The sequence below is a fragment of the Lynx rufus genome, unplaced genomic scaffold (assembly GCF_022079265.1).
Source record: "Lynx rufus isolate CCGP_SWC_20201006 ecotype Redwood Valley unplaced genomic scaffold, mLynRuf1.p SCAF_8, whole genome shotgun sequence".
In the NCBI taxonomy this organism is placed as follows: domain Eukaryota; kingdom Metazoa; phylum Chordata; class Mammalia; order Carnivora; family Felidae; genus Lynx; species Lynx rufus.
The window spans coordinates 649,335-672,971 of NW_025814896.1; the positions used below are offsets into that span (position 1 = coordinate 649,335).

General features: G+C 59.0%; 1 protein-coding gene across 3 annotated transcripts; it reads left to right on the plus strand.

The window, feature by feature from the left end:
- GMEB2 (glucocorticoid modulatory element binding protein 2) lies at positions 1-23,637 on the plus strand. 3 transcript variants are annotated; one of them, XM_047068496.1, is made up of 10 exons: positions 1-40; positions 6,014-6,200; positions 9,631-9,728; positions 10,222-10,352; positions 14,814-14,917; positions 17,262-17,419; positions 19,562-19,633; positions 19,879-20,016; positions 20,238-20,360; positions 20,973-23,637. In XM_047068496.1, exons 2-10 carry the CDS (start codon positions 6,070-6,072, stop codon positions 21,629-21,631), a joined length of 1,614 nt encoding a protein of 537 aa, XP_046924452.1. In that variant the 5' UTR covers positions 1-40; positions 6,014-6,069; the 3' UTR covers positions 21,632-23,637. The 3 variants fall into 3 exon arrangements, with proteins under 3 accessions (XP_046924452.1, XP_046924455.1, XP_046924453.1); XM_047068499.1 differs by having other exon boundaries at positions 10,225-10,352; XM_047068497.1 differs by lacking the exon at positions 1-40 and having other exon boundaries at positions 5,894-6,200.

The window sequence follows — 23,637 nt, forward strand, 5'->3', positions numbered from 1 at the left end:
CCCGTCCGCCGGCGCCCGCGCAGGCCCGGCCGCGGCCCAGGTAAGCGCCCGCGGCCCCCCCGCGGCGAGGCCTCTCGCTCCGCCGCGCGCCGCCGTCCAGTCAGGGGTCCCTGCGGAGCGTCAGGACGTTACGGCGGGGGGAGGGGAGCGGGGGAGGGGCGGCGGCGCGCGGCGGGCGTCACGGGCGTCACGGGCGTCACGGGCCCGCGTCAGGCGGCGTCGGCGGCGGCGTCCGCCTCCATCTTGCCGGAAGGCGACGGGCGGGCTGCTGGGGGGCGATGGGCATGGCCCTGGGGCTGGGCGCGACAAACGCCCCCCCCCCACCTCCGGTCCCCGTCCTGTGGGAGCTGTCTGGACGCCCCCCTTTCCCCCGGCCCGGTGGGAGCCGCGGCCACGCGGGTCCCTTCCCCGCCCGGTGGGCGCCGCGGCCACGCGGGCCCCCTCCGCGGCCAGCGTCGGTTGGGAGCCGTGTGGACTCGGTCCCCGCCCCGCCCCGTGGGCCGTGCCCGTGCGGGCCCATACTGTGTAGGTGGGGGACCAGCGCCAGTAACGACCTGTTAACAAAGTTGATTAAGTTTGCAATTCACTTGGTTGACTTTTACACGGAGTCCAGGTTCTCTCCGCTAAGGCCTCAAATACAAGTGTCGGTTACATCAGTCTTGCTTTGACGTACAGAAAATTAATAGAGCTTAATTGATAAGCATAATTAATAGAGCTTGATGAATTGGGAGATAAGTATACGCCGGGGAAACCATTACCCCATCCTGTCCTTCGCCTCACGGAGTTCCCTCCCACCCTCTTATTTCGTGATGAGAACGTTTAACCCAAGATGTACCTCCTTGGCGAATTTTCCAGTACGTGGTCCGTGTTGACGGCGGGCACCGCGCTGTGCTGTAATGTCTGCACTGGCTGGTGCGCAGCCTGAACTGCTGCTGGCGTGCGTTCCCTCCGCCCGGCCCCTGCTCCCCTGAGTTTTCTGTAGATTCTCAGGGAAGCGGGGTCGTGCAGTGCTTGTCCTGTGCCTGGCTTCCCTCACCCAGCGTGTTGGCCTCCAGGTTCATGCGTGCCGTCACTAGATTACATTCCGCCTACGTACACCACGTTTTCTTTACCCACTCGTCTCTCCGCGGCCCTTTGGTTGTTTCCACGACGCGGCCGCTGTGAATCGTGCTGCTGGGGACATGGGAATGCAGATTTCCCTGGGGCATTGATTTCATTTCCTTTGGCTCTGTACCCAGACGTGGATTGTCCGGTCAGGTGGTGGTTTTTAGGAACCCCTGTACTGTTTTCCTCAGTAGCTGCACCGATTTACATTCCCACCAACAGTGCCTGACGTCCTACTACAGCGTCTGTTGGTCTTGTTCACGGTGAGATCCATGGATTAAATCCAACTGGAACATAACAAGATGAACTAGGCAGACTGCTTGTCCCGGAATTGTTTCTTCATAGGAGGTATCTTAAAATTTTTGGTAAGAGGAGGCAGGGCGTCTGGGTGGCTCAGTTGGTTAAGCGTCCAACTCTTGATTTCGGCTCAGGCCATGATCTCACGCTTCGTGAGTTTGAGCCCTGAGTTGGGCTCCACACTGACAGCTCAGAGCCTGCTAGGGATTCTCTGTCTCTTCTCTGTCTGCAACCCCCTCTCGAAAAAACAAACATTTAAAAAAAGTTGGGGGAAGACATCCTGGAGGGGGGAGGAATTTGTATACATGCGTACAAGCACGGCAGAGTTTCTATGAATTTAGAACACTACAAAACTACATTCAAGTCTAGGATTTAAAATCACAACCCATTTCATGCCTGAACTGAGAAAGGGGGCCGCCGAGATGCCTTCTCAGAGCCGGAAGACAAATACGTGTGCAGGGGGCCGCACGCTGGCGTGTCTGGCGCAGCCTGGCCGGGTAGGACGCGGACGCTGCGGTTGGCGCCGGGGAGCTGTGGTCTGTGACTCCCTGAGGAGGGCAGGTGAGGCCCAGATGCTCTCAGAAAGGCAGGAAGGACCAGAGGGACCGCCTCCATGGAACAAGGCAGCTGAAAATCTGGATTTTTTTTATGTGAACCCGGTGAACTTTGACAAAGTTGGCAACTCATTAAGTTTGGAAACCCTGGGAGAATCCAGCTAATGGCGCCCGAGGGCCACCACGTGTGACCTCAATTGTGTTCTTAGTGGTGTTTTTATCAAAGGAAAACACTTGTGATCTTGCAGAAGACTCGGGAAGCCAGGTCTGAATCTGATGTCCTGATGTCCTCATGAGACACTAACAGTTTTGTGTCGTTTTCATATATTTATGCTCAAGAATGCTATTTAAAAAAACGTTTCCTCGTATCTTACCTCACAATTAATTGGGGTCTGATTGACACTTCAGGAACCCAGGCCCTGGGAGTAGACCCGGGCTTCCGTCCCAAGTCCACCCGGTGCTAGGGGCTCCGAAGGTCATGCTCACCCTCTGGGGAGGTGCGGTTCCTGTGCTGGGGGCTCGATGACACCCTAGTGCCTGCTCAGTGTCTACCTCCCCGCGTCAAGGACTTGAGCCACATTCTGTGGAGTGACTTCCGGGCGTGTTGTTTTGGAAACTTGATACAGTTGCCACTGGAGAGGCAAGAATTCAGTTTTGTGCGTTTATGCTGCTTAGTCCTCTGCAAAGTTTCGGAATTTGGGGGAGGACACGGGGTTTGGGGGAGGACGCCGACGTATAGATCGGATTCCTGCCTTTCTGCAGTTTCGGTTGAAGTGTGACTTTTGTGACCCCGTGGAGCTCTCCCAATGAAAATAGAGGTCCTCGCTTGGTAAGATAGCTAAACCCTGAGAAATTAGCACCAAAGATCGATATTTTAAGTTCAGTTTTAATTAACTGATTGATTAATTAATCAAAGATTTTATTTTTTCAAGTAATCTCTGCACCCACCGCGGAGCTCGAACTCAAAACCTTGAGATAGAGAGTCGCACGCGCTCCACCGACTGAGCCACCCAGGCGCCCCTTGAGTACAGTTTTAAAGTAGACTTTTATTCATGTTTGTGTAAAAGATTTGGTTTCAAAGCTGAAATCTAAAACACAGAAGTTATATTTCAGAAATGGGCAGGAAGTCTGTTGGTGTCAACGAATTCATTGTGGCAGCTTTCCTGGCTAAAAGGCATTGTGAAGACAGCCTTCAGGTCCCGTCCCTGGAGACCCTGCCCCGTGGCACAGCACATCGTCTCCCTTGGAGCCGTGCGTGTTTGACGAAGGGTGAACTTACACGGACACATCAGAATCAGGACCGCCGTGGTCTAGGGTTTACGTTAGGTTCACCTCGGTGTCGTACGTGCTGTGAGTTTCTGGCAAATGTATAACGTCATGTAGCCACCGAGCCACCGATACAGCGTGTTTTCACTGCCCTCAAGTCCCCCGTGCGTCACCTTTAGCCCTCTCTCCTGCACACCTCTGGCAGCCGCTGATCTTTCCACTGTCTCCCCAGTGTGGCCCTCTCAGACTGGCTTCTTTGGCTTAGCGGTGTGCAGGAAGGTCCTGCGTGTCTTTGTGTGTCTTCATAGCTCATTTACTTTTGCCTCCGAGTAATATTCTGTCGTTCGGAACATAAAGCAAACCATCTGTTTCTCCGTTCACCTTTTGAAGGGCTCGGTTTTTCACAGTGTGCTTCGAGCAGCATTTCCCCGCTTCAGGTGGGACGGAGAAGCCCCCTACCCCACCATCCCCTCGTGCGTGCTGCGTGTTACTTGTCGTGTGCGTCGCGAGTCCCGCCAGACGGCGCGGAGTGTTTGCTTTCAAGCTGTCGTGTAAAGAACGTAGTGTAGTGTGTATTTCCCCAGATAGTCACCGTTTCCGTTGTTCTTTTCTCGTTCTTGAAGTTACGGGATTTCTCTGTAGAATTTCCTTTCTGTCTGAAGAACGTCCACTACCGGCTCCTTTGGGGCAGGTCTCCTCGTGACCAATTCTCTTACGTTTTCTTCATCTGAAAACGTCTCTGTTTTGCCTTTATTTCTGGAGGATCCTTTCACTCTGGTAGAACCCTGGCGGACAGCTCTCTGCCAGCACGGTGTACGCGCCCCTGCCCGCTGGCCCGTGGCTTTCCGGGAGCGCCCTGTGGCCCCTTGGGTTGCTCTCGACAGGTCGTGCGTCCTTTTTTGCCCGGCTGCTTTTCAAGCGTTCTTACTTTGTCTTTGGTTTTCAGCAGTTTGACTGCCATCCGGGCACGGATTTCTTCGAGCTCGTCCTGTCGGACATTTGCCGGGCTACTTGAACGCGCATGTTTAACCTTTCACTGAACTGGGGAAGCGGTCGGGTATTATTTCTTCACACCGTTTTTCCAGCTTCACGCTGTTCTCTTCTTTCCTTCTGGGGCTTCCGTGCTGCAGATGCCCAGCTGTCTTCTACTCTTCCACGTTCCCTGAGCTCTGCTCCTTGTGTTTTTCCACCTTGTTTCTGTGGGTCAGCTTGGGTAGTTTCTGTTGAGCTCTGTTCATTTCACTGTTCTGCCTCCGTCTTCTCCTGTCTCTATTCTGACAGTGGGTCCATCCAGTGAGTTTTGTATTTCTGTTGTTATTATGTTTTTAATTCTCAGATCTCCATTTGGCTGTAACTCCTGTTCCTGTGCTGAGACTTCCTATCTTTCTGTTTGTTTCCAGAATATCTGGCTTCATTCCTGAAGCCTGGTGCACCAGCTGCTTTAAAGGCTCTGACGATTCATTTCAGACTGGGCTTTTTTGGATTATTTTTTCTCTTGAGAATTGGCCAGACTTTCCTGCTTCTTTTTTTTTTTTTTTTTACATTTATTTATTTTTGAGAGACAGAGAGAGACAGAACACAAGCGAGCAGGGGGCAGAGAGAGAGGGAGACACAGAATCCGAAGCAGGCTCCAGGCTCCGAGCCGTCAGCACAGAGCTCGACAGGCTCCAGGCTCCGAGCCGTCAGCACAGAGCTCGACGCGGGGCTAGAAGTCACGAACTGTGAGACCGTGACCTGAGCTGAAGTCTGATGCTTAACTGACTGAGCCAGCCAGGCGCCCCTCCTGCTTCTTTTCATGTCAGAAAATTTTGGATTGTATTCTGGACGCTCTGAGTCTTGTGTTGTGAGGCTCTGGGTCTTGTTTAGCTCAGAGAGAATGTTACATTTCTGTAACAGCAGGAAAGCGACCCGGTCAGGCTCAGGCTGCAGGTTGTGAGCTCCTTCTGTGGGCAGCGTCCTCACATCAGCTCTGTCTTCAGAGCCTGTGCTGTGCTCTTTGGAGCTGACGTGTAAGTCAGTTCTCGAAACCCTGGGTTTGCCACTTCGGGTCAGGCCCCCTCGCAGACAGGCACTCTTTCCACACCTCCCTACCCTGCACAGCCTCCCCGACACTCTGACCCCAGGGTCCCCTTCCTCCGACCAGAGACCTGTGGCTTTCGTGTGTCCTCAGTGCTGTGAAACCTCAGCACAGTGTCTGCCTTGGGCAAGCGTCGGCATGGGGGCAGGAGAGAAGTGGGGTCCCCCAGCCCTCGGACCAGTGTGCCTCTAGGCCCTCAGCGCTTTAGGAGCTGCTGGGCTACCCGCATCACAGTTTTAGCAGGGACTGGGACTGGCCTGAAGGCAGAGCCCGTAGCAGCAGAAGTAATAATAAAAGCAAGGCCCTTCTCCCTTTGCTGTCTTGTGTGGGTTTCCTTTCCATTTCTGCAGACTGGAGATTGGACTTGTCTCCAGATACTTACTGTGCGCAGTTCTGGAATGCAGGCTGCCTCTGGATTGGGGCCGGGGGGACTCCCGTCCACAGGACGTCCCCCCCACTTGGGTCCTGGTCTCCTGCCCTGTCCCCTGCTGTGTGACCATGGGGTTTTGGGGCCAACGCGCGCCGGCTCCCTGCATTCTGCTCAGGGATTGTAGCTGTGCTGTTCCGTCTGCCCTGGAGGAGCCCTCCTGCTGTCATTTCTGTCCAAAAGTAGTGGGCCCGGACCGAAGGGGGGCTCTTGGAGGTGCTGTGAGCTCCGTTGTGCAGACACAGAGACCGCCTGAGACCCCGTGCCCTGCCTTGTGGTTTCCTCTAGGGCTCGGGACCCTGGCGAAGGACCGTGTCGGTCCCGGCGTCTTCTCCTGCTGAGCCATGGCAACCCCGGATGTGAGCGTCCACATGGAGGAGGTGGTGGTGGTGACGACGCCGGACACGGCGGTGGATGGCAGCGGCGTGGAGGAGGTGAAGACTGTGCTGGTGACGACCAACCTGGCTCCTCACGGGTGAGACAGGGCCTCTGTCCTTTGAGGGCCGCTCGGGCCCTGGTGGGTGCCTGGGGCATCACGTGGGGCATCACGTGAGGGCGGGGGCGTCCGGAGTTTCCCGGACTGACTTTTTCCAAACCGGACTCACGTGTCAGTGTGAGCAGAGAGTTGGAGGAGAAATGGAGCCCTCACATCAGCCGGGAGGCAGAGACAGCGCTTTACCTTTGCTTTTTCCTCCTGCGTCAGCACGGTCACGTGGTTCTCGTTTCTGGAGACGCGTGGTCATTTGGCTTTCGATAAGGTGGACAGTGGGAGCAACTGGGAACTGTTTTTGCAAAATGAAGCTGAAGAGCCAGTGGGTTTCTTGACATACCACACGAAAACTGTCTTTTCCTCCCCCTCTCTCATGGTAGACGTGCAGAGAGAGTAGCCATTGGCAAGGAAGTTCACGTCTGACTTGAGGGAGCTGCCTCGTGGCTCCTGCCTGTGTGCCTTCTGTCACCCCTGCCCCCTCTGGAAGGGCTGACATACAGGAGCAGGTCACCCGGGGGTCGGGGGGGGGGGGACTGGTGGCCCCCTTGCGCTTCCTGCCAGGGGGACCCGGGCTGGGGCAGGCCTGCTGTCGGTGTCCGCTCTGCTGTGTGTGACCCGTTCAGACTGACGTCGGCGCCACGCTGCGGCAGGGGTGAGCTGTGGCCTTTTCCCTGCCCGACAGAACTTTTGAGAGGAAGGTTCTGGACCCAGGACCTGACCTCAGCGCCGACTCCCATCGCTGGCAGAGAGGATGCTTGTGTCTCCGTTCCTTTGCACAGCCACCTTACGGACCGGGCCTGAAGACTCTTCCTGCCTCACTTGCATAGCGTTGGGGCTGAAACCAGACCCGGCCTTTGTCACCCACCCTCCTGCAGATGGGATGGAGGGAGGGCCGGCTCTTGGTGGGTTGCTGGGTTCCACGTCCAGATACTCAGGGCTTCACCGACAGAGTGTATAACTGTGTCTGGAAACGCAGGGCCTTCCTGTTGGATTTCCTGCCTACGTTCTCGCGTTTACTCTGGTCAGTGTTTATGTGGTCTGTGTCCCAGCTGCGGGCAGGCGGTGAGGGCAGGTTTCCAGACAGCGACACCACCGCCTCTCGTCCACGTGCCCTGCAGTGACCTGCCCTCCCCAGCAGGAGGCGGCGCCCGAGCCCCCTCCCTTGGATTCAGGCCTGTGTCAGGAGCGGACACTCACTTGGGGAAGGCTGAGCTGCCTCCCCCGGGGCAGGCGCCCTGGATGCTGTAAGGAGCCCTCACCCACAGCCATTCTCGCTGAGGTGCTCTGGTCCAGGTCAAGCCTGGCTTCGTGTCCCCCCCCCCCCCCATCCAGGTGCCCAGATGACCAAATGGTTGGTCATTTACGGAGGAAAGGAGGGGCCGCATGTGGCTTCTCCCTGGGGGAGGAAACCCCACGCCCCAGCGGAGGCAGGTTTATCTCAAGGGACCTAAAGATATTTCTCTTCTTTTTCTGTGGCAAATTTTACTCTCTACCCTACTGCGTGGAAGCCGAGATTCACCCTTGCTGTGTGTTTAGAAAAGGGTGGGGTGAAGGGCCAGTTAACTGCTTTGTGGGTGCTGAGTTCTTTTCCGGCCGGGTGTTTGGGGGAGAGCTTGGGAGTGCCCTTCGCTTAGGGAAGCCCGCTGGGCCTGCCACCCACCCGCCGCTCTGCCCTGGCAATGGGCACGTGGGCCACGCCGGGAAGAAGCGAGTAGCATTTTGTAGATAGCCAGCCATTCCCACGAACATTTGCTCTAAGTGAGGTGGACGTTTTTCAAATGAAATTTGAAGGACAAACGCCAGTGACTTTGCCAACTAAAGATTCCTGCCCGCGGGGTGTGTGCGGTGGGCGGGCACAGAGCAGGGCACAGTTGGTCGTGGTGGGGGCCGGACGGCTGGGTTTCCCCAGGGTGGCCCCTGTGGGTGGCCTGCTCTATGTGCACGTGGTCTGCGGTGGGCCAACCCTCAGCGTGTGGCACACCGAGCTCTCCGGGGCTGGCGCTTCCCTGCCTCCCTCTCCTTCCTCGCTCTCTCTGGGGGACGGTCCCGGTTCTCCTGTGTGGAGGGGTCTGCTCCCTGTTTGGATGTTGTCCTTCCTGCTTCCAAACTCTGGCTTGGAAAGACACTTGCCCTGAATTGGCGCGTCCTGGTAGGAGCGCCGGTGTCCCGTCCGTGTGCTGCTTCACGTACGAGCCGCTCCTCATAGGCCCCAGACCACGGACTCTGAGTCTGCTCTCGTCAGCTCTCGTCCTGACCCGGCGGGAGGTGGAGTGAGGTCTCGGAGACGCAGAGTGGCTTTGACTGGGCGCCGTGGGCCAAAAGGGGAGTGGGGGCCCTGGCGTCGGCGTGCTGCTCTCGGGGGGCCTGGCCGGGAGCAGGTGCATGTGCAGAGAGGCGGGGAGAGGAGAGCGCAGGGGTGGCCGTCCGACCCTGTGGGAGGAAGGAGGGCTGGGGGCATTTGAGTCAGGAGCGGTGACTGAGACCGTGGGGGGGTGAGAGCGGCCACGTGGGTTCCCGGCCAGGGGAGGGCGCGGGCGTCCGGGAGCCGTTCCCGACGGGGCCCGTGTGTGCGAGTCTACCTCTCCCCGGGGAGGAGGGTGTGCACCGCCCTGGAGGGGAGCCCCGTGCAGGCCCCCGGCTGGCTTCCCGGGCCCTGCTGTGCAGGCGGGCCCGGCTCGAGTATGCTGCACGCATACCCCTCGGGTCGGGGTCTCTGCTGCAGCTCGTGGCCTGCTTTCCTTGGACGCCGTCGTGGCAATCTGAGGGTTCCTTAGACAACAGCAGGAAACAAGCTGTCTGTCCTTGCGTCCTTTCCCCTGGTTCTCTCTGTAAAAAAAAAAAAAAATTGTTCGTGGTGCTTCCCCCCTCCTCCCCACAGAAAGTTTTTATCTGTATTTTTTAAAGGGAAACTTACCTTCCCTTTTATTCCTGGGGTTTTGCATTTGAGAAAATCCTTTACCGCTTTCAAGCTGTTTAATTCCTTTTCTTCTGAGTTTAACGCTCCTGTGGTTTGCACTTACTCGTGCGTTTGATCTACACGCAAGTTGTGTGGTGGAACGTGAGGGCAGTTGTGGGCCATCCTTTTTTCTTTCTTTCTCCCGCGTTTCTTGACAGTTTCTGTAACCTCGTGAAGTCATTAGAATAGAAATAAACAGCTTTATTAAAGAAAGAAGAGGAGATTTAAAATTCCCACTTAGGTGTTATTGCCTCCACAGATGTGCCCTGCCGGTGGCCCCGGGGACACTCGGGGAAATGCCCGCTTGGGGCAGCAGCGCAGTGACCATCACCGCAGGGTCCCTGACCGGCACAGCCCCTGCTGAGACCCTGCGGCGCCTCAGGGAAGGGGCGGCGTGCCGGCAGACGGTGCGCCAGGCACGCTGTCTTTGGGGCCAGCTGACGTGTCCCTCCCTCCTAGGGGCGACCTGGCGGAAGACAGTATGGAGACGGAAAATGCAGCGGCGGCTGCCGCGGCCGCGTTCACAGCATCCTCGCAGCTCAAGGAGGCCGTGTTAGGTAGGGAGCCTGCCTTCCCGCCTCTGTGCCCGCAGACGGGTCAGGAGAGGGTTTGCCCGACGACGGTCCTCTGGTCGTGAGGGGCCCTCCTGCCCGAGAGTCCTCCCGGCCGTGGGGGGCGGAGGCCCCTGGCGTTGTGACCGGCAGCAAATAGCCAAAGGCCTCAGAAGTCTTCAGAACGGAATCAGTTTCTCTAGAACGATTCCCAGTAAAGCTTGATTTCATTTCCTTAAGTGGCTCTTCAGTTGAACCACACTCGAACGTGATTATCTTCACGTTACTATCACAAAGTCGCTTTTTGTGACTTTGCCTGAAACTCTAACCCCGGAGGGACTGATGAGTGACGTCGCTGCCCGCCTGCGCCTGTCGCAGTCCCCCCCGGACCTTAACGTCTGGTGTTTGTGTGGCGGCTGTGGTGCTTTTGCAGGAGGTACTTTGGAGAGGTTGTAACTGATTTTGTCTTTCCCCTTTCCCTGTCGATGCACCTTGTGAGAAGTGAAGGTGGCTGAAGAGGAGGAGGGCCTGGAGGCTGAAATCGTGTACCCCATTACCTGCGGGGACAGCAGGGCCAACCTGATCTGGAGGAAGTTTGTGTGTCCGGGCATCAATGTGAAGTGTGTTCAGGTGAGGCTCCGACGTAGCCAGGACGCAGACACGTGTGCCAGGCTGCAGGGGAGGGAGGCCCTCGCGGCACAGCAGCCTTGAAGCAAACAGGAAGACCCCGCTGGGGTTGGAGGGGCGGGGGCGTGACCCGTGCCGTGTGTGGCGCAGAAGGCGGCGGTCCCGTATGCTCAGGAGAACAGAGGAGCAGGCGTAAGCCCTCAAGGACAGACAGGACTGTTGCTGCGGTCATAGGGGAAACCACCAGGAGGTACTGACTCCTTGTTTCTGGAGCGCAGCCGTGGGGAGAGGCTGGGGAAGTGGCCGTGCTCATGCTGGGGGCGCCACAGTCGCCGAGGGGGGAGCTGTCTTATTGGCAGGTTGAATGAGGTGTGTGCTAAAGCGTCTTCCAGATGCTTCCTTAAGCTGGCACAAATGGATGGAATACTCCAGCCGAGGCACTGAGTAAAGGTGGGGCTGTAGAGGGAGGCAGAGCGTCACTCCAGCTTCGGCCTGCAGAGCCTTGGCCTCACACTGACCGCTTCCGCCCTGTAGGGCCCGGTGCTCCCCTCAGCTGTGTGGGTGGGGGGCAGGGATTGTCCCCTGGGATGCTGTTACTTTTCAGGGGTTCTCTCCTTGGTGTTGGGGCAAACCACTAATAACATGCCCCCGGCCCCCCTCTGTCCCTGGGACAGGGACCTCCTGCCCCCCATCTTAGCACTGAGGGAAAGAGGGACCCTCTTGAGGAGCATTCACATTGGGACCGTACGGTCTGAAAATTGTAAGCGGCCGGCAGTTCCCCCAGGAATCATACAGAAGCAAATGAAAACTCCCTTTTGGAATTTGGAAAAACTTGTCTTTATTGGAGGTTTTGAGTAATTTCAGCGAAGTCTCCGGGGAGGAACAGCTCGCTGAAACAAGTGAAACTGAGTTTGCAGGGAGACAAGCACCCAAGCAAGCATGCCCAGAGACCATGGACAGGCCGGGACCCACAGACGCGTCAGGTGTCGGAATTTTGAGACATGGAACATTAAATGAGGTTTAATTTATCTCAAGAAATGGAAGAGAGGCTCGGACATGAGAAAAGCATTAACGTACTTAGAAAAACAAACTAGGAATGAAACAAAATAGAACCTTTAGTGGGTAGCTTTTGCAGCAGATTAGACACAGTTGAAGAGATAATTCGTGAACTGGAAGGTAGGAGTAAGGAAGTTATCCAGAATACAATCCAGATAAATAAAGAAGGAATAGAGTCTCAAGAAAAGTTGATACATCGGTTGAATTCTGGAAGGCGAGAAGAAGGGTCTGAGAGCTTTCACAATAGAAGAAAGATCGCAGTCCACAGTCCAAGAGATTTAACAGATCCCAGACTAAATGAATACAAAAAACCAACCAAATTTCAAACAGCTGTGGATGCCAACTCAAAGGCCGGGCTCCATCTGAGACAATTTAACAGCGAGATAATTAATGATAGTCTGAATTATAACTCAAGATAAGAGTCCGTAAGTCTGTATTTATTGCAGTATATTTTATGGTGTTTATGTCAAATAAATAGAAGTGAAGCTCTCGTGTTGGGATGCCTGCTAACAGACGTGGAAATGGATGGAGCCTCAGCCCCAAGACTGTCTGCCCAGACTGGCTGCTGAGAGCCGGTTAGGGTGTTTGCCAGTCTCAGGATAGCCCCCATCAGTTGGGTGCTCACTGTAGAGGAAAAATAGCGACTCTGCACGGGAAGCCTGGCAGGTGGCTCATTCACCAAGTGAGGGGACCTCCGTCACAGGGCTCCTGATCGAATGGGCAGTAATTCTCTGGTATTCCCACCAGAAATCCATAACTTGGATCTACTCATGAATAGACATGAGGGACAGACAGTCCACAAAAAATTCACGTATGTGCTTCAGAAATGTCGAGGGCAGGAAGATGAAGGCAGGCTGTTCAGGGAGCAGGTGTGGTGTGACATCTGGGCAGGGTGGTGCCTTGGGATAAATTGCTACAAAGTCTGTTACTGGGACAGTTCGTGACCTCTGCGTGTTGCCTGTTGGTTGGATTACACGTGTGTGTTTGTGTGTATACGGTTTTTAATGTTTATTTTTAAAGAGAGAGAGTGTGCACGCATGAATAGGGGAGGGGCAGGGAGAGAGGGAGAGAGAGAGAATCCCAAGCAGTCTCCGAGCTGTCAGCACAGAGTCCAACTCGGGGCTTGAACCCACAAACTGTGAGATCATGACCTGAGCCAAAACGAGAGCCGGATGCTTAACCAACCAAGCCACCCAGTTAGATACTAAATATTAATGGCAATTTCCTGATCTGGGGAGTGGTGCTTCCCTAGCAGAACCTTTCTTCTTAGGAAATAGATGCAGAACTCAGAACAAGCACCTGAGCCAACAGTTCCCCCCGCCGACAGTGTGGAGGAGTGGACGAGAAGCAGGGGCAGAGAGGTCAGGTGGGGGGGGGGGGGTTGGGGAACCTGGGAGGGGCAGACGCACATTCTTCGTGCTAGTTTTCCGTTTACTCTGTAAGTTCAAAATAATAGCAAAATAAGTTAGAAACCAAAACCTGTTTAGCGCAGATAGCATCGTAATGGAACTGCAGACTGAGACACAGAGAAGACCCCGGAAGAGCCGAGAGCAGACGGTTACTCAGGAGCAAGAGTCCGCTGGCGGCTGAGCTCCTGGAAGTCCCCAGAGTGGCCGGAGGGCGGTGGCACTGCGTCCTGTGTGAGGGAGAAGAGCTGCGCACGGCGGAATCATCTTTAAAAACTGGAGGGGACGAAACGTCTGTTTGCGCCGAGATTGCGTTTGCCACGAGCGAGGCTTCACTGAAGGGTGTCCTGGGAAGTGTGCTTCAGGCAGAAGGAAAGCGACTCCACGTAGGGGTCCTTAGGTGCGAGAGGGTGTGACGAGCGAAGGAAGTGGAGACGTGTGGGTGATCCGAGCACAAGCGTGTCTCCTGCTCTGACGACACGTTGCAGGAAGACTGAAAACAGAGAAAACATGGCTGCCTGGCGGTGGGGCCAGTGGGCTCCTGACTCTGACAGCGCAGGTGGGCACAGCACCCACCCGAAGAGTGGCGTGCGATCTGCCAACTGGCGGACAAAACTCGGGAAGCCTGCAAGTGCCGGTCAGCCCAGACGGTGGCAGGAGAGGAGCAAAGGCAGCGTGTGGAGGCGAGAGTGGAGGAAAGGCGAGACCCGGGAGAGGTGGACCTGTGGGGTGAGGCCAGGGTGGGCCAGAGACCCAGATGCCCAGATGCCATCGTGTGGGCCGCGATGCCCAGATGGCATCGTGTGGGGTGGTGGAGGGGGCAGTGGGGAGAGGGCAGAGCTGATGTCAGGCCTGGGGGGAGGGGAGAGAGGGCATCACGCCTGATGGGGGGGCAGAGCTGATGTCACGCCTGGGGAAGGGGGAGAGGGCATCACGCCTGGTGGGACAGAGGTGGTGTCTTGTCCAGGGGGTGGGAGGTGTCGGGCAGAGGCTCGGCCCAGCCCAGCGTGGGCTTCCTGCCGGCTTGGGCAGCGGCCGAGAGGTATTCTGACTCTGCTGCCTGGGCTCGCGGCCCATCTCCCCGACCGGCTGGGTGAGGGGCCGAGTGGCTTCCTGGACTCGGTGGAAGGAAGTGTGCAGATGCTCCGGAAGTTCAGAGAACCCCTCCCATCGGCAGGGGGCCCCAGGCGGCTTGCACTGGCCGTGACCCCAGTCTGCCCCGAGTCTGCCGGAGATGCTCAGTGTCTGTGCTCCCAGCAGGATGCGCAGGCTGCTCCCGGCCAGGCCTGAGCCCAGACAGCAGCGGAGGCCCAGCGGCACCTCCGTTTCCACCTCTGCCGACCACCCGGTGACCCCCCTCTCTCCTGCCTGCTTGTTTCCTGAGTAAATGCAATATTATTCTGATTTTTTTGGTTCCAAGAATTGCTTGCTTAACAAGATTGAATAAGATATTTTAGCTTCTCAGGCCACCTGAGCTCCAACCCTGGGTGACACTGGCCCCAGAACCCTGACGTTGAAGTGGATGTGTGTGCACCAGTGTGAGGGACATGTGCTCCAGGAGGAGGGTGGGCCGGGGTGGGATGAGGGCAACAGTTCACACCTCCCCCTGCACCCCGTCTTGTATCATTTTCGTGTCACGTGTGTATACATTATCACTGGAATAAATCACGCACAAGTGGGTTTGCTGAGTCCCATCCGGAAGGGACTGCCTTTCTGAGCTCTCCTTTGAGGGCCCAGGCCCCCAGCTTCTTCCCAGGCTTGGGGGCAGCCGGAGGCCAGCTCCCCGCCCCAGCCCCTGAACTGTTCTTTCCCCGCCGGATCGAGATCGCGGCCGGTTGAAACCTAAGCGTCAGATGGAGAGCAAGCCAGCAAGCCAGTGGGAGCCACACCACAGCCCTGTCCTCCTGTGCCCGTTCCGGCTGGGCTGTGGCAAAGGGTCGGGCCGGAGAGGTGGGCCACCCCAGGTCGTCCTGACCCTGCTCCGCTGCACTTCCCTCCACAGTATGACGAGCACGTGATCAGCCCGAAGGAGTTTGTGCACCTGGCTGGCAAGTCCACGCTGAAGGACTGGAAGAGGGCCATCCGGATGAACGGCATCATGCTCAGGTGAGGGCCTGCGTGGGGCCAGAGCGCAAACCCGCCAGCTGTCTTTCCGTTGCTCTTTTGCTGGTTTTTGAGCTTTTTTTTTTTTTTTTTAAGTCTGTTCATTTTGAGAGAGAGAGAAAGAGAGAGAGAGAGAGAGGAAGAGAGAAACAGACTCTGTGCTGTTAGCTCAGAGCCCGACACGGGGCTTGAACTCACAAACCCTGAGATCATGACCTGAGCTGAAATCAGGAGTCGGATGCTTAACCGACTGAGCTACCTGGGTGCCCTGGTTTTTGAGCTTTTTAAGCTGAGGCACATTGTAAACAGGATGAGACCCGGCGGTGCCCAGGGACAGCACCGGCCCAATCCCTGCCTGCACGTGGCTTCCAGGCCTGCGGGTTTGTTGTGTCAGTTTGCTGTCCCCGCACCACCTCCCTGTGTGCTGCCATGACAGAGGAGGTACTCCTGTGTCTCTGGGCACGCTTGATCAGGGGCCTGTGTCTCTGACCCGTGGTTCGTGTCCGTCTGGCCGATCGTCCCTTGCCGGCCTGGCCGGCCTGCCTCCAGGGATCCCGTCTAGACCACACCTGAGTTCGGGGGCCACGTGTCAGTCTTCGTGTAGCTCCCTGACCTTTCCCGTCATTGGATGAGGTTGTGCTGGGTTGGCACCCGTGCCTGCCTGTCGATGGCGGTGTGCTCTTGGTCAGGTCTCCCTTGCTCCTAGACCTCCTTTTCCCTTTAGGGTTAATCAGGAATCTGGAGGAGGGTTTGGGCTGGCTCTCCGCTCCTTCAGTGACATCGAGTCCCAGAAAGGAGAGGATTGGAGTTTGTGCCTCAGTCCCCCAAGGGGCCTTTTGCTCGTTTGTGTGGGCCAGTTCTCAGGCAGCTGCGAGGCCAGTGCCCGCTCTGCCGGCCACCCTGGGTGTGTGTGACCCGTCCCCAATGGACTTCTGTCCCCTGCCTGTCACCGTGAAACAGGAATGGTGGTGCCCCTTCTCAGAACCCTGAGGACAGAGTCGAGGCTGTAAGTTTGTCCCCCAAGAGTGTAGATCCCCAGTATTCGTGTTTCCTATTTCCTGCTTGGGCGGTAACAAACTCACCCCGCCTGATGGGGCCAAGGCCACCTCTGCTGGCTGTTCCCACCCCCACCTGTGCTCGCCACACAGCCCCTCCTGTCTGGGGGCCGCTGCTGTCTGGGACAGTGTCTGGGATAGCTGGACTGGGTCACTCTGCTGCTGAAGGGGCTGCTCGCCTTCACGTGTTTACTCTCGGGAGAAGCTGTGTCAGCTGTGTTTGCTGCCATGGGACTGCCTGTAGCCTCTGCTGAGTCCTGGACAGCCGCCCTGTTCAGTCTGCCCGGGAACCACCGTCCGGGCGGCCAGAGACCCAGTGGGCCTGCCGCTTCGCACCCTTGCTTTGGCCCCGGGTCCCCTCCTTCAGCGCTCATGACTCTTCTCTACACCCTGTCCATTGAGCGAGCCCCTGGCTTTCTGGAAAGCATCTCGGTGGCCCAGCTGTGAGAAGGCCACGGGGTATTTCCTTGGAAGAGGCCCCGGGGGGAGGTGCGCCCTGGGTCATCTGCAAGCCTTGAGGTCAGGCACGCTGTCAAAGGCCCAGCAGTGCAGAGGTCCCGTGGAGGCACCTCACCCTCTCACAGGTTGAGGTGGGTGAGTCGAGACATCCCCAAACTTAAACCCAGGCCCTTCAGAGAGGCCGTAGTAAGGGCCTCCCTGGGACGGCTGTCCCTGGCAGGTGGGGGACATGCTGTGCTCTCCTGAGAAAACCGAGGCCGGGGAGGGAGCTGCCTTGAGTGCGCAGCGAGAAGCCAGAGGTGCTCGCGCCGCCCTGCCCTGTTGTGCGTGCGCAGGGCCGGGCCGCTCCTGAGCATCTCTTCTGCCTCACGGTCACCTTGTGGGTGCACTGTCAGCACTTCTGGTAGCCGTGGGTGCTGCCCCGGGGCCAGTGGGCGGCGGAACACCCCTGGAGGGCCCAGCCCCACCCTGCTTGAGTGGGCATCTCCGGGATGCCTGCCTGCGGGGCCCTCCTCTCTCTTCCTGGGCACCAGGCGGCAGGGTGGCGGTCCCCACAGACCTTCCGCTTCTGCGGCAGGCAGTCCCCACGCCGGCTGACAGAATTTTGGCTGGAGGGTGTCGGAGAGGCCTGTCTGGAGCCTCAGTGGCGCCTACCGCCCGCCTGGTGGGGGCGTGTCCTCAGTTGGCCAGTTTACCTGCCCCTCCTGGGACCTGCCCCCAGGACCTGGGGACACCTGAGCCGGGTCAGGGGACGTCAGTGGGGTCCCCTCCGGGCCCAGCCGCACACCTGGAGCCCTGGCCGCGTCCTCAGTCTCTGGTCTCCTTCGCCACAGGAAGATCATGGACTCCGGGGAGCTGGACTTCTATCAGCACGACAAGGTCTGCTCCAACACGTGCCGCAGCACCAAGATCGACCTCTCGGGCGCCCGCGTGTCGCTGAGCAGCCCCACGTCCGCCGAGTACATTCCACTCACGCCTGCCACGGCCGACGGTACGCGCCGGCACGGAGGCTTCGTTCCGTTCTTTCTCTTTTTTGTGTTTGACTTTGGAGAAAGAACGAGCGGGGGGGGGCAGAGACGGAGGGAGAGGGAACCCCAGGCAGGCTCTGTGCTGTCCACGCAGCCTGACGCGGGGCTCTGGCTCATGAACTGCGAGATCGTGACCTCAGCCGGAACCAAGAGTCAGACGCTCAACCTACTGGGCCAGCCAGGTGCCCCTCAGAGGCTTGGTTCTTGCCGGCGATTTGATCCAGTCCCCCTCCGGCCGTCCCACGGAGGTGGGCCTCTGCACACCCGCTCCCGGGCAGGGCGGCCTGGCCTTCCCCTCCCCAGCTCGGCTAGTCCCTCCGGGCCCACGCTGTCAGCACCGCCCCTTTCCTCCCTGAGAGAGGCTAGCTGAGTTGCCCTTTTCATTGACAAGGAAGTTTCAGGTACTTTTTCTTGTTCGGTCATCTTCATTATAAAATACGATAACTCACGTGTGGAAAAGCCTGTGAAGTACGGTAGCACAGGTGTCCAGTGCCCGTCACCAGCCCCGACCGGTTCAGGGGTGCCCCCACGTGGCTGGCCCAGCCTCCCGCCTCACCCCCCGGGGCTGCACAGCCCGCAGCCTCTGGCACTCCACTCACGTGCGTGTTTCCTGCAACTTGGGTCTTGACTGATGTGTTCGTGACCTTCCACGTTGACGCCTGCAGCTGTGCCCTGTGGATGGACTAAGTATTCGCTGGAGGCCTTCTAGCTGTTGGGAAGAAATTGTTTTTAATGCCGAAGTTAGAGTGAATTAGGTCCCTAGTCCCCTGTGCTGTGGCCTGGTGATAATTGCCTGGGGTTGCCCTTCCGTTGAGGTCACCTGCCTTGTCCCTCCCTTGTCTCTCTACGGGGTCGGGCTGTGTGTGCCGCCGTGTGGCTAGGGGCCGTCCTCGTCGCTAGACAAGACGGTGGCCCGTTGAGGGATGTTGGGAGGACGGTGGAAGAGGCCGGGGCAACGGTGACGCTGTTGTTGACTCCCGACGGGCGGGCCAGACTGCAGAGTCCTTCCTGGCGGCTCCAGGAACACGTCGGTGCTGGTGGCCAGAGGCTCCGGTGGCTCCAGTTTGCAATGGCGTGGGGCCTCGGGTCTTCAGCTTGTTTCTGGGCACAGCCCCAGGCTGGGCCCGGCCTGGCTTCTCGGATAGCACAGTGCAGCGTGGGGACGGCCCGAGTCCCAGCCCAGCCCTCTCCCCGCTGCTGGTGGGCCAGTAGCTCTCACGAGAATAGGGCTGCTACGAGGTGGTGGGGTTGTGGGTCCAGACGGTCCGCTCTGCCTCGTGAAAGTCAGCCAGGGTGAGCGATCTCGTCTCCAGGAAAGGACCGGGCTCTGAGCGCTCCAGGCAGCGCCACGGTGTCCCAGGTAGGCAACGTCGGGTTTAGTTAAGATTTAGCTCTTTGAACCCTGTCATCACTTGATGGTTGGGACAGGCCCGTCTGTTGCTCTTTGTGACTCACCCACGTGGTGGTTTGTTCAGCCCGAGTCAGCGGTGTGATTAGTCCAAGATTGTGTATCATCCAGACCGTGGAAAAGATCCATTTATGCCCCAAATTATCCCAAGCATGTGATATTCCCTAGCGGGACATGTTTGTTGGTCGTAGAGGAGGCCTGCATGAGGCTGGGGAGCTGACGCAGCCTCGGCCTTAGGCCACGGGTCCGTGTGAAGCCGGGCCTCCGTCACAGGCAGCCCCACGCGGCCAGGCGCCAGCTGTGTGCGCAGCTGTGCGGGCCCCAGAACCGAACCAGAGGGTGCGCCAGTGTGGGCGGCGCGGGTCCCTCTCAAAGTCCCACGTCTCCTGACCCGGGGAGGTGCAGGGCCGCGTCGAGGCCTTGGGGGTGCTGGCAAGGGCGTAAATGCCGCCAGAAGAGCAGGATGTGGGCAGTCGCGGAAGCTGGCGATGGGGTCGGGGAGGCTTCCTTAGCTCTTTCTTGGTCGTGTGCGTCTGGAGACATCTGCGATTAAGAAGTTTGACAGAGGCAGGTACACGTGTTTGCGGATTCTGTGAAAATTGGTGCGAGGGGGAGATTCAGAGCTGGCGTTTCGGTGGCGGGTTGGGAGGCCTCTCGTTGTCAGGCAAGGCTCACTGTGGCTCCGTCTGGGTTGCAGTGAACGGCTCTCCCGCTACCATCACCATAGAGACCTGTGAGGACCCCGGTGACTGGACCACGGCCATCGCAGGTATGGGTCCCGCCGGGCAGGCGGGCTCCTGGTGGGTGGCAGTGTGGGGGCGGCGGCGCATGCAGGGCAGCCCTGGAAGGGGTGCAGGCGGGCCGGAGGGCCTCCCGGAGGAGGTGCCGGTGTGGAGCGCAGAGCACTGCCTGCAGGGCCTCGGCCCCTGATCCACAGCTCTCTGCCCCTGCCTGGGGTTAGAGGCCTGCAGGGGCTGCTCTGTGCATTCTCCTGAGCCCATCCGCCCCCCACAGATGACACATTTTCCTTCTGGCGAGGGCTCAAGGATGCTGGTCTGCTGGACGAGGTCATCCATGAGTTCCACCAGGAGCTGATGGAGACCATGAAGGGCCTGCAGCAGCGGGTCCAGGACCCTCCCCTGCAGCTCCGAGGTGAGGGGCTTGTGTCTGCCTGGCATCTTCCACTCTGTGCGGGGGTGGGGGGAGGGCAGTGCTTGGTGGCCTCAGGGTGCCAGATATGCAGCCTGCCCCCGCTTCGCCGTGGTTGGGCGTCTGGTGGCGGAAGAGGGCCGTGTGTGGGACGCCGTGTGTCCCTGGGACTCCTCTGTCAGGCCGGGCCCCATTCTCAGCGTGTGCTCGCCCTGCCCTTTAAGATGCCGTCCTCCTCAACAACATCGTGCAGAACTTCGGCATGCTGGACCTGGTGAAGAAGGTGCTGGCCAGCCACAAGTGCCAGATGGACCGCTCCCGGGAGCAGTACGCCCGGGACCTGGCAGGTGCGTCCGGTGGCCCCAGATAGGGACTGTGGGAGAGGCCGAGAGCCTGAGGCAGAGCCGGGGAGTCGGGAAAGACCAGCAGAGCCTCGCGCTGTCATGCAGGGAAGCCGTGACGCGGGGCCGGAGCGTGTGGAATTCAACACACGGCTATTTACGGGGAGAACTAGGCAGGGGGGCGGTGATTAAGAGTCACCTCTGACATTTGTGCCTGTCTTTCCGGGTCTCCCTCGGCGTCTACACTTGGGGAGCTTATGTGTGGGTGTTGACCTGCTTTTTATCCTGCCATGTCACAAGACCTTTCGCGCAGAGATTACAGAGTTTGGAGGGTTAGGATGGGGAAGGTCTGTCCCCTCGTCCGGCAGCTCGGAGGGGCAGTCAGTGCAGGCCCCACAGAGAATGTCACTGTGGGAGGCGGGGTGGGGCGGGGTAGGGACAGAGCATCACTGTGGTGTCAGCACAGGCCCCCGGTCAGGGTGTGTGTGGTCTGACACTCTGTTCCCTCCCTGTCCCTGCTCTGCGTGCCGTGTCCCTGCAGTGATGCTCCCATCCCCCCGTTAGGCTTGCCACCCCCCCCCATCCCCACGGTGACGCTCTGTCCCTGTCCTCCCGCAGCCCTGGAACAGCAGTGTGATGAGCACCGACGTCGAGCCAAGGAACTCAAGCACAAGTCTCAGCACCTCAGCAACGTGCTTATGACACTCACGCCCGTCTCCCTGCCGCCCCCCGCGAAGCGGCCGCGGCTCGCGAGGGCCACGTCCGGGCCGGCCGCCATCGCCTCGCAGGTGCTCACCCAGTCTGCCCAGATCGCCCTCAGCCCCGGCGTGCCAGTCTCCCAGCTGACCGGCGTGCCGCTCGGCAAAGTAGTGTCCGCCCTGCCCTCCCCTGCGCTGGGCAAGGGGCCCACGCAGGCTGCTCCCGCCGGCTCGCCAGCCTCGCCGCTGCTCGGGGGCTACACGGTGCTGGCCTCGTCGGGTGCCACCTTCCCCAGCACGGTGGAGATCCACCCGGACGCGTCCAGCCTCACGGTCCTGAGCACGGCCGCCATGCAGGACGGCAGCACTGTGGTCAAGGTGGTGAGCCCCCTACAGCTGCTCACCCTGCCCGGCCTGGGCCCCACCCTGCAGAACGTGGCTCAGGTGTCGCCCGGGGGCAGCACCATCGTGACAGTGCCCACAGGGGCCGTCGAGAGCGCCGTGGCCGCCTCGGGCCCCGAGGAGCACACTGCCACCATCGAGGTGGCCGCCATGGCGGAAGGCCGAGAGCACAAGTAGACGTGGGTGGAGGACGAGGCCCGCCGTGGGCACAGGGCCGGCCGCCTCTCCTCCGGCCGCGGCCGGGCGGGAGCACGGTGCCGGCGCCCTGCGGGCCACGTTGGGCTGAACCAAAGAGAGGAAACACCAAAACAGACGGCGAGAAAAAGGGATCGAACACAACAGACCTGTGCGGTCAGCCCTCCACTCGGAGCCTCCTCCCCCTTCTTTCTTGGGAAATACATGTTTCCATCTGTTGCTTGTTGATACTGTTTACACGTCAGGCCTGATGAGGAGCCGGACAGAGAGGATGAGGAGGCAGAGCCGGGGAGTGGGGTGCGGACTCTGTGGGTGCGAGGGGCCCCTGGGTGGGCCGGAGCCGGCTGGGGGAGGGGGTGTCGCTAACACATGTCTTGGGAACCGTCCCCAAGTGTGGAAACCCATGGATCCTATGGATTTGGTTTCTTCCCACAGTTTTCTGTAGGTTTAGTGTGGCCTGGCACCCTGTTCCCCTGTCTCCGGGACAGCGTGGGTGCTGCTGCGGGTCTGCGCGTGGCCCCGGTCTCGGGGTGGGGGGGCTGGGACTGGAGTGTGGACCCAGGGCCCTGACAGCTTGAGTTTGCCATCTGCCTTGGGGCGAGAACGGGGCAGTACCCCCACCTCCCTCTGCCCGGCAGGTGCTCAGCACCAGGGGCCGTTGCACACGCACTGTGGGTGTTTTTAAGTGAATTGTTTAGTAGGCTTCTTGCAAGAGTCAAATTTATAGCATTTTCAAACTAAACAATGCTGAGTGCCTAGGCTTCCCGAGTTCGCTCTGGGTTCCAGAGTGTTTTGTACAGGACCATAGGGATGGCCCGCGGGCGACTGTGCTGGTGGTTCCTGCTGTGAGCTGTCAGCACCAGCAGGCCCCCCCCCCAGGGGAGTGTGACGGTGGCTGTGCCCCTGGGGCTTTGGTCCCCGGGGGGGGGGTGGTGGTGGTAGGGTGCAAACAGAATAAGTCAGGGGCGGAGGAAGATTTTTGGGGGCTTAGTGTCGACCCCTGTGCTCAGTCCGCTGGTGGGGCCACTGTGACAGCTTGGCCCCTGGGCTCCCTGGGACTCCCCTGGCCCCCTGCTGGCTGACACTGGTGCCTGAGGGCACTTGGGAGGCCCAGACTGCCCACGGGGCACGGCCACGGCCGCCATGGGCTGTCAGCAGGTCTGTTTGAGACCCAGGAGGAGGACCAGGCAGGGGTCCCCTGGAGGCCTGGCGCCCTCTCCATCAGGGCCCCACGGCAGGCCCGAGCCTTCAAGTGGCAGGTTCCCGTGCCCCCCCGCCCCCCAATCCTCCAGATCTTTTGCCTGCTGAAGACCCTTCCTTCTCTAGGGGAAGGCAGGGGGGAACTCCAGAGACAAGCCACTGCCCCACTTTGTGCTTTGAAGGGAACTGGGTTGTTTGTCCGTCCTTCCATCTGTCAGGTGCCCCAGAACTACCTGAGCGGGTGGGTCTTGGCCCCCGAGTCAAGCCACTGGGGTGGTCTTTTTCCGTTTTCTTTCTGTTGCGAACTAGTTTGTTGTTGTCATGGGTCAGCTGGTGTCTACACTCCTCTCCACTGAGTCCTGACGCCTTCGGCAGTGTGACCCCGCGGGCGTGGGCACAGCCCAGCTAGTCCTGCCCGTCTGCACCAGCTCAGACCGTACAGGAAACTATGTGGCTGATAAGACCACGGTTTGCTCTTGGAGCCTTTGTCAAAGTCGGGCGCACCCGCCCCCTTTGAAGCTGCCACCCCTGCTCTCAGACCACAGGGCACTGGAGGGAAGTTCACACCAGAGCTTCAGAAATGACCGCAGCCCCTCCCCCTGCCTGGCACCTGTGCCACCCCGGGAGTGTGCGAGCGCCCCTTCCAGTCCCCTGGGGCCAGAACCGCAGGCTGCTTCTGGGGGGCAGGGTCGGTGCCTGGGGCAGGGAAGCATCCGGGTTCTACTTTGTACGTTGTTTTGCAAGTATCTGCTTGGTACTTTGATTTAAAGTAAAAACATTTTTCGTAA

What these genes read in the sequence shown, in the direction of transcription:
- GMEB2 (XM_047068496.1), top strand. Translation starts at nt 6,070, where the DNA reads ATGGCAACCCCGGATGTGAGCGTCCACATGGAGGAGGTGGTGGTGGTG. An exon ending in GCTCAAGGAGGCCGTGTTAG is followed by an intron (nt 9,729 to 10,221) that starts GTAGGGAGCCTG and finishes GCACCTTGTGAG; the next exon opens with AAGTGAAGGTGGCTGAAGAG. An exon ending in TCAATGTGAAGTGTGTTCAG is followed by an intron (nt 10,353 to 14,813) that starts GTGAGGCTCCGA and finishes TTCCCTCCACAG; the next exon opens with TATGACGAGCACGTGATCAG.